Below are 9,455 nucleotides of genomic sequence, written 5' to 3'. Positions count from 1 at the left end.
ATGATGTTTTTTTGTGATTTTTGACGACATACTAAACTATGACGTTTTTTCATGAGTTTTGACAACATACTAAACTATGACGTTTTTTTCATGATTTTTGACGACATACGACTTTTTTCATGATTTTTGATAACATACTAAACTGTGATATTTTTTTTCATGATTTTTGACAACATTCCCTTCTATGACGTTTTTTCACAATTTTTGACAATATACTATACTATGATGTTTTTTTGTGATTTTTGACGACATACTAAACTATGACGTTTTTTCATGAGTTTTGACAACATACTAAACTATGACGTTTTTTTCATGATTTTTGACGACATACGACTTTTTTCATGATTTTTGATAACATACTAAACTGTGATATTTTTTTTCATGATTTTTGACAACATTCCCTTCTATGACGTTTTTTCACAATTTTTGACAATATACTATACTATGATGTTTTTTTGTGATTTTTGACGACATACTATACTATGACTTTTTTTCATGATTTTTGACGACATACTATACTATGAAGTTTTTTCGCGATCTTTGATGACATTGTATGCTATGACTTTTTTTTCGCGATTTTCGATGACATAATATACTACGATGTTTTTTCGGGATTTTTGACGACATACTAAACTATGATGTTATTTATGTCATCCATCTCTCTCCAATTCAGAAACAAACTGCAGAACCTCATCAACCCATCTCACAATAAAAATAACATCATAAATGGTAATATAGGTCATTTTAAAGGCTTCACCTGTCCAGTGTTCACAGCTGAGTGTTGTGCTGAGGAAGTGAAGATCACCATGGTGACAAACTTGACCAACTCATCCACGGTTTTAAAGCTCTGTGGAATTCCTGAGAATTAGAGGAAATAAACTACATTAATTAAAGACATCTAGATTACAAAATTATAAATGTGCACATTTCTCACAATTAAGACCAAGATTTTATTTAAAGCCCACCTGTGCATGCCTGGGAAAGGAATCCATGTTCAAAAATGTCTGAAATCCACTTCTGCAGTTCAGAGTCCTGCTGGACCTCAGCATCACTCTTATAGTAGAAGCTGAGCATTCCCTGCACAAACCTATGAGAAATGTGGATAAGTAAAATGTGAACACAACTCATTTTTGTACATTAAAGTCACTATTGAACCCTGTACTCCTATAGCCCTCAGCAGTAATGACTTAATAAGTTTCTTGACAAAATTCATCACCTCTTGTCATTACCCGGTATCTATCTATCTTCATACACAGTAACATTTCCTCATCCAAATCATCTACTTGTCTCGTAGATCCCATCCTAACTAGGGTACTTAAATAAGTTTTGCCCTTAGTTAACACTTTTGTCTATGCTATAATTTTTTATTAATTTTATTAATTATGTTAGTCTGAACACACATCATCTATGGCACATCTGTCAGCCCTCTGAGGCAAATTGTTGTTTGTGATATTGGGCTATGTAAATAAAATTGGTTTGTAATTGAATTAAATATTACCTTTCAGAGCTACAGGACTCAACCACATCGTTCAAAGCCTAAATAAAGGGATGCCCCTTTAATATCACTGAAGTTCTCCATTATAGCAGCTCAGGCAGTAATAGGCCTATTTATAAAATTTCATAGCCATCTGCCACTTTACTCAATCAAGAAGCAGTAGCTAAGGTTTGGTTCACCCGTTTACTGTACTGCCATCTCTTCAAGGCATTCTTAATCTAACACGTAGGTCACTTGATATTTAAAGGGCAATTCAACAATAAATCAATTGTAAGTTTAAGCAACTGCAGCGCTGCTATTAAGGGCTTCAGAATAGGTTGTCCTGCTTTTCTAAAATGCCTCAGTCCTTCAGTGTTATTGGGGAGAAATGTTGCAGTTTAAGCATGTAAAACCTAGCCCCTGTCATCCTGCTGTGTTATCACTGTGAAGTGTTTTTAATTCCATCCACGGCATTTGAGACAGTGAGGGTAGACTACTGTTAATATTAGAAACACATCTCAGTTTAACAAAATACATTTCAACAGAACGTCAAACTACAGCCTGCAAAATTCAACAAAAAGAGAACATTAAACCCTCTGTGAAGATTTGAGTTATTGCAGGGATGTGTGTTAGACCACATTGGTTTTAGCTTCTGTAGGTACACTTAATGCACTGAGCTTCTCACAAACCTTATAAACTGTTAATAGGAGCCCCAAAACTTAAAGCAGCTCCTCTGGCTACAGTGACACCTACAAAGGAGCATGTGTTTCAACATTAACTGTTCAGAGGAGATTGCATTAAGATGGACTAACTGAAAGAAATGATACAAGGTAAACTGTTTAGAAACAGATACGTTGCAACCTGAAGAAATCAGTAATGAGAAAACCACATGAGTTACGTAAGAGAGCAATAGCAGCAAATAGAGACGGGAGGATCTGGGCTCTGATTTTTGTGTATCGGTACCTGCGGATGATATCCCAAATCTTGAGTCCATCATCCCTGTAGTAGAAGTTCGGCACATCCTCCACCCCACGCTCAGCGATGTCCTCTGGCATGCAGAGGGAGCTGTAGGTCACTGAGGACTGTGATCTCTGCAGGAGTGTCACCAAACCCTCTCCACCAGAGGATGCAAACTAGAGGACAGTCAGATACGTAAGGAGTATAGTTAGAGACAAATACTGTGCATGATGTTGAAACAAGAAACATGTTTAGCTGATGGTCTACTGTGTGTTGGTCTTTTCGTACCAGTGTGAAAGATCCAGTCTCAGATATGAGACGAGCTCGAGCTAAGAAGTTGATCTGCAGAGTGTAGCGGGTGTGAGGTACAAGGAGCTGAAAGACAAAGGGAACTCTGTTAGTAACACTATTACATGTTAACCAAGTCAGTAATCTTGATGCTTCTATACCATTTAACAGAGATATATACGAAAGATATGATTTGTCAACTTTGGAAGATACAAAATCAGCAAGTCTAAAAACCTACAACTACACGAACTTCAGTATTCTCCCTTCAGTTACCTTGTACAATGGATGCACCGAGGGCATGTTGCGCAGCAGTGACACTGCAAACACTTCAGCGAACAGATGAGTGCGCAGCAGGTGGACATTGAGTTGATGCTCGTTGAAATCTGCACTTCTCACAAAAATCTTGGCCGTCAACCAGTCGTACTCAGAATCAGTAGGAAGGAAGATGGGGTTGTCTTCTGCTGGAGTCTGCTTCAGCTGCAGGAGAAGGAAAGAAGTGTGGTTCAGCCAGTCCATTCAAACCATTACCAGTTCTACAAGTACTTGTCAGTAATGTTTAAGAATGGCAATATGTTGCTTTTGCTGTGATCCGTATTCTTCACACACTCCATTAGTGCAATTTTACTAAAGGTATTTTTATCCACTCTGTAAAAATGACATCTATTGTGATGCATGTCTGTCGCATAAGAGGGATTACTTCTCACCTGAATAGCAACTGGCATCAGCTTATCATCAGGTGTTTTGTGGAGCAGGACGAGGGGAGCCATCAAGTACTGCTGCTTCCCATTGATGATGTTTGCTTTCAGTCCATCCAAACGCTTGTAGTCACACAGGAATATGTTGCCTTTCTGTTTTTGTGAGGGTGAAAAATCTTAGTGAACATGTAAGTGCAACATGCAATTCCAAATGTAACATGTCATGGGAAAAACATTATGCATTCTAATGCTCAGATTAATTAAGGTCAAGACAGGTACCTTCATTTCATTTTCCAAGCTGAACTGACCACTGGGGAAGACCATATCGTCAGTGACAGGAAAGTTATCAGGCAGAGCTGAACAACGACGGATCAAGATGGGGTTGACACCGTTAAGATACTGGTAGGCAAAAAAAGCATCCTCCTTCCAGTGCTCCTGGACGTATTCTGGAAAAAGAACAGAATTTAATTTAACTTTTCTCATGAGCAAAGCCCAAAATTAGACAACTTTATATCTATAGATACACAAACATGTTTAAATATTCCTTATTTCCATTTAATGAAGCCAGTAAAGGAGCAACACTTTTCAGTATGTAGTGGAACCTTAATTGCTCATATCAGGATAAAACAAACTCAATGGTATTTTTAGGTAATACAGTTGAATATCTAAATGAATACAGTTGAAAGCACTATTATGGATACAGTATCAAGTATTTCATTAAACTCTGTGTTAGTACCCAATATGTCAGTCTGTTTGCAGCAGAACACTCGATTTATAGAGTCAATATCAGGCCAGTTCTCCGTGGATTCAGCCAGTCCTTTCAGACGCAGCTCAGCCAGCCTAGAAAATAAAAGCAAAGAGTAACTTTACTTTGATGGCAGGTACATAATCATATAGACAGACAGACAGACAGACAGACAGACAGATAGAAAGATACACATCTGACTGAATTTTTGGACTTTACCCAGTGAGTGCAGTGAAGCGAAACTCTGAAGCCTTTGTGAAGGAGAAGCGGACTTCAGCAGGAAGATCAGTAGGGTCTTCTGCCTTCAGGCAGTGGGGCATTCCCTCTGCATACACATGCCAGCTAGGAACAATAGAGGAGCAGAGTGGTGAGAAACTATGGACAGTCGAGATACTAGAGTAGAGTATAAACGAGTTAAAATGTCAAAATTTAAAGTGTGCATAAGCCCTGAACTCTCACCGGTAGTTTTCCTCCCGTTGCTTCAGCTCTTGCTCCCGACTGTACTTGCCAAGATGATGGCTGTCTTCAGAGACTTTCAGAGCTGAAAAAAAGAACCACAACAGGGTTTAAAATTCATAAATATACTGAATATTGTTATGAATGTACTCCAGCCTCCTTACTGTCTAGCTTGCAGAATTTGTCTTTCTTTAATATCTTCTGTAACCAGCGAACAATGTACAGGATGCAGACAGCAAATTTCCACAAACCTGTTCCCTCTCTGAAGCGGTGCACTTCACTGTCAGTGATCCATCGGTAGATGGGGAAGTTGTAGGTGTCTCCCTCAGGGGATTTCACTTCCACCTTAGCAGGGAACCAGGAGTCTTCCCCAAACAGTGGGATATGCTGTAGGCTTAGCTCTATCAGGACCAGCTTGCCAATGGAGGCAGGGCAGGACACGGTAAACGTAGACACCTGGAGCGATGAAAGAAGAAATAGGAGAACGTGTATCTGATAACTAAGAACTGAGCTGTCACATGCCAATAGTTAGCATACAATTTCTAAATGCAGAGGGGTGGACAAAGTAAAGCTCACATAACAATATAATACCACTGCATAAAATACCAATTACATGAAGCTCATTATGGTAATCTCCTGTTGCTGTGGTCACCTTTGTGGCCATATGTTGAAGAGTTGCAGAGCAGCACATACCCTGTTGCTGCCCATATGAATCTAAGTTGGCAAGGGTTTACATCATCTTTTCTGAAGTGACATTTACAGGCCTATAATCTGTGGGCTATAGGTGAAATTAACAAGAACACTGTAACACATTTAGAAAGGGATATTTAAGACTTACTGCTCCTCTGACGAAGGATAGAGCCCCTTTTATGCTTACGAGCCACGTGCGATCGCTCTCCCCATCTGTGCCCACCAGTTTAATGTAGACGTTGTTAAAAGTGGTAGCAGTGGCAATATTAACAGTGGACACAGTCACTTTATAATCCACCATTTTCACTCTGGAAAGCAGAAGAATCCTGGAAAGGGGAGAACAATAATAAGCATTCTCAGCACTGATTGGGTTAACTGTCACTAGATGAACCTTTTTAAAATACTAGTATCACAATTAAAATAGCATTGGTAAAGGTATTCTAACTACTAATGTTAAATTTGTCCTTTCTCACATAACTATTACAGGCCAGTTGCTGCTAACAAAAAGATATCTCATAAAGCATCTCTTACCTGTTAATGAGACCAAGAAGTTCCTTTGATGAACTGCTCTTTTGATAAACATTTTCCTCCCTGATTCCTCCTTTTATACATGCAGTTTTGTGGGACTCTCCAGTAAGTTGCAATATCCATGTGGTGATGGAATACTCGACGTGTCTGAACATTTACTGCACTTGCGAAACCACAAGATGACGCAACTAATGATGTCTTAAGGTAGTGCAAGTTCTTTTGATTTAGATAAACCAGCTTTTCCACTGCTAAAGATGTGATCATCACAGTTTGCTGTCTTTGTGTGAGCAGTTCAGTGAGGTAGCTGTCACGCACTGCTCACGCAGGCAGTATGGCATGGGCGTGAGACTGCTCAGACAACAGTACAAGCATGGCAAAGTAAGCAAAGATAAATGCTCAAGAAAACGCTACCCTATGTGGAGGTAAGTGGTATAAAAAGAGGAGCAGGGAGAGGGCCAGGAGGCACACAGCCTTTATTCTTTAGATTTACTGAAAAGACCCTGGCCAAAAACAAAGACGCCAACTTACTTACATTCACAAAGAGATGGACAAAAGCCTCAGCAACACCTATAGCGTCCTAGCAGCCTAGCATCAGCTGTTATTCAAAACAAGCTCACATCTTTATCACTTTCACAACAAGGAAGGTGGTCAGGTGAGAGACTCACTTATGTGAGTCAGAGAACTGGAGTTATATCCATAACCTTAAGTTCTGCTTTTTCATAGCATTTCTTTCATCTCTCTCTTTCTTACACACACACACAGCAAACACAAAAAATGAATCAAATTTTGTTCAAATAAGGTCTGCGCTTTCAATATTAGATCTGTCTCCAAACAGATGATTCTCCAAAGTCCGGTCACTGACCTGTGATGAAATGCCTTGAAAAAAAATCATTCTTCATTTTCCCTTGGGGCGACGTATTTAGGACAAAAAAAAAGGGTAAGCAAACAGTCCCTTTATTAAGATAAACCACCATAGTAGAAAGAAATCCAGAGGGCAGAGGCAGTGGCTAACTGAAATGTGTGTATTTGCCTGCATCTCTGTATTTGTGTGTGTCTGTTTTCCTCTGTGCCGTTTCCCAATTGTCTCTTGAAGGGTTGCAAACTCAGGCATCTCCTCTCTCTCTTCTCACAAACACATACACACAGAAAGTGGCAGAGCACACAATAAGAGAGGGAAATACAAAACACCTTTGTGGTTCATGTAGAATAAAGTGTGCAGCCTCTGGCTAAATGAAGGTGAAAGACCTTCCCACATTCTGTCACGCTTGTTCCATGGAAACACGAAATCTATCAGCGCTAATGACATTAATGAATGAGACAAATGATAAAGTTAAATATGAGGGAATGTTCACAGAGATAAACATTAGTGACGTCCTTCATCATGCATAAGAACAGGGCAAAGAAGGACTGGCAAAGGTAACCATTAAACCTCAGTTTGTTGGATAACCGAACAGTGGAGCTTTTCAAAATCGTAACTGAATTACTGCTGTATTGCTATTTGAATATTATCTCATTATTAGAAGTGCTCAGTGTCACATCCCAGAGACATGTGAAGGACATTCAACCACAATTAATCTTTTTTTCTCGCCCGTTGAGTGCAGATTTGCTGACCTTCTGTCTGTATTACTGCAGTTATTCAAGAGCAGTCTGATAAGACAGCTGCTGTTATAGATGTTGAGGTATTTATCTGCAAATGCATTGGTGAATCAAATGAATGATTAACAGATTAATCTGTCTGTTATCTCAGAGATTAATCCATCAGTATTGTCTGAAATAATAGTTTTTGCACCTCAGTCAAACAAATTATCTGCACACGGTACGAAAAGCCCCCGATAGATTTCATTTAACGTAGCGCTTCGATCTAACGGAAATCTTTGTCAGGGCTTGTCAAGTTATTGAGGAGCTATCAGTTATTTGTCGAGCATAAGAGGAGGTCTTCCAGATTAGGCCGGTAATGCTGACTCAGCAGCAGAAGCATTGGCACGTCAGAGCAGATGATCACTGATCATTGTCACAGAGGGGAAATGCCGAGATTGTGGATAAAGTTTGAAGGTGATTTCACTTTAGGAACTTCCTAGACATGCCCTCTGGATGGGAGTCAGGGTTCTCACTGGCAGAGATCGCTGTGGAAGCCACTTAGTTGAAATATGCTCTGGGTGAATGAGATTGGATGGGAAATGCTGACAGTTCTGGAAATCAACACCTGCCATTGCTGACACTGTTGTCTCTGCTCCATCCAGAGAGGGGGAAGCTGTTACCTTAAATGGAGGTGTTCATTTACAAAGTCACTGCTTAAAGGGCATGAGGTTAACAGGTTTGGGCATGTGCTGTGCTGCACAAATTGTTTCAGGTCATGGTCACAAGCTGTGGGTAACAACCGTAAAATTTTACTACATCATGTGTAAACAAGAACTGAGATTCCTATGCTGCATTGAAGCAGTCATTGATTGGCTAAATGCTTTAGCAATCCATGTCACACTGGCCGATGTATCCTCCTACAATGGTTCATATGATATTCTATGAAGATGTCCACACAACAATTTGTGTGATATACAAAAAATTAGCACTCCATGAATGACTTTACGTACTTAACATGAAGTTACGTAACTAATTATAGAGGGCAGGTTTAGGCAAGTAAACTTACTGTGGTTAGATTTAGGACGAGTAACATGGGGACAACATAAATTAAAATGACTCAAAGTTTACTCAGAGTTCACATAGTTCTGAACACAGGTCTCCTGGGAACACTCCCTGGGGTAAGTGTATTGCTTGCTCATGATTATGAGGGATATGTGTGAATTTCAGTGCATTACTTTTCATATGAAAAATTATGAACAGTGCATGGGAACAGCATGTATAATAACCATAAGCCAGTAATTCATGTATAACCCACTTATTTTGGAAGGCTGACATCACATGACCAGTGTGCTGATGGCAGAGAGCGGGAAACAGGCCTGAGTGGTTCCCGTAAGGAGGCAGGTGGGGCAGTGGATGGGTTACAAAACACTGGACTTTCCCCATGGAAACTGGTGTTCAGAACTGTGTGAGTCATTTTAAGGTATGTTGTCACCATGTTTCTTTCCCTTAACTTAACCACAGTGACTTTCCTTGCCTAAACCTAACCTCTATTGCTTTACGTTAAATACATAACTTATGTTAAGTATGCAACATCATTTGTGGGGTGCTAATACATAGGATATCATACAAATCATTATATGAGGATACATTCACATGGAATATGTACAAATTTTGGTGTATTATTTCATGTAAACACACGAACAGTGCATGAGAATAACCTGCCTTGGCAATTCTGCCCGCTCCGTTTGCACCACAACTCCAGCTTGATAAGACAAAAGAAAGTTGGAGTATTCTGAAAATAATACAAACAAGCAGGACTTGAAAATTATTTAAACTAGTACATACCCATTGAGTACAGCATACCATACCATGACTTAGTCATACCAAAAATTAGGAAAAAAAACCCCCAACATTGGGCAACAGGGGGAGCCACAGCGATCGGTCCCATTTTAGCCATTTTTAAGCATTTTTCTGTTGTTATAGCGCCACCCAATTGCCAATTAGAGTTAAATTTCTCCAGTCACCTTGAGGCGTCCTGTTCTAC

The 9,455-nt window shown here is 39.6% G+C and overlaps 1 protein-coding gene across 2 annotated transcripts in view; it reads right to left on the bottom strand.

The window, feature by feature from the left end:
- LOC126390296 (polyunsaturated fatty acid lipoxygenase ALOX15B-like) overlaps positions 1-9,455 on the bottom strand; it is a 38,036-nt gene that overhangs the window by 2,706 nt on the left and 25,875 nt on the right. Inside the window, exons 1-13 of one of the 2 annotated variants that reach the window (XM_050044535.1) lie at positions 5,837-5,941; positions 5,454-5,631; positions 4,867-5,071; positions 4,619-4,700; positions 4,379-4,501; positions 4,151-4,254; positions 3,694-3,860; positions 3,424-3,567; positions 2,993-3,196; positions 2,720-2,806; positions 2,438-2,607; positions 966-1,087; positions 758-858 (exon numbers count right to left, since the gene is read on the bottom strand). In XM_050044535.1, coding sequence (XP_049900492.1) covers positions 758-858; positions 966-1,087; positions 2,438-2,607; positions 2,720-2,806; positions 2,993-3,196; positions 3,424-3,567; positions 3,694-3,860; positions 4,151-4,254; positions 4,379-4,501; positions 4,619-4,700; positions 4,867-5,071; positions 5,454-5,606 — 1,662 coding nt within the window. In that variant the 5' untranslated portion in view covers positions 5,607-5,631; positions 5,837-5,941. Of the gene's footprint in view, positions 1-757; positions 859-965; positions 1,088-2,437; positions 2,608-2,719; positions 2,807-2,992; positions 3,197-3,423; positions 3,568-3,693; positions 3,861-4,150; positions 4,255-4,378; positions 4,502-4,618; positions 4,701-4,866; positions 5,072-5,453; positions 5,632-5,836; positions 5,942-9,455 lie in introns of those variants that run through there. The other variant, XM_050044536.1, reaches the window with a different exon arrangement.

Source organism: Epinephelus moara, chromosome 5 (assembly GCF_006386435.1).
Source record: "Epinephelus moara isolate mb chromosome 5, YSFRI_EMoa_1.0, whole genome shotgun sequence".
NCBI classification, from domain to species: Eukaryota; Metazoa; Chordata; class Actinopteri; order Perciformes; family Serranidae; genus Epinephelus; species Epinephelus moara.
Note: the sequence above shows the minus strand (reverse complement) of the source record. Positions and strands in the feature narration are given on the sequence as shown.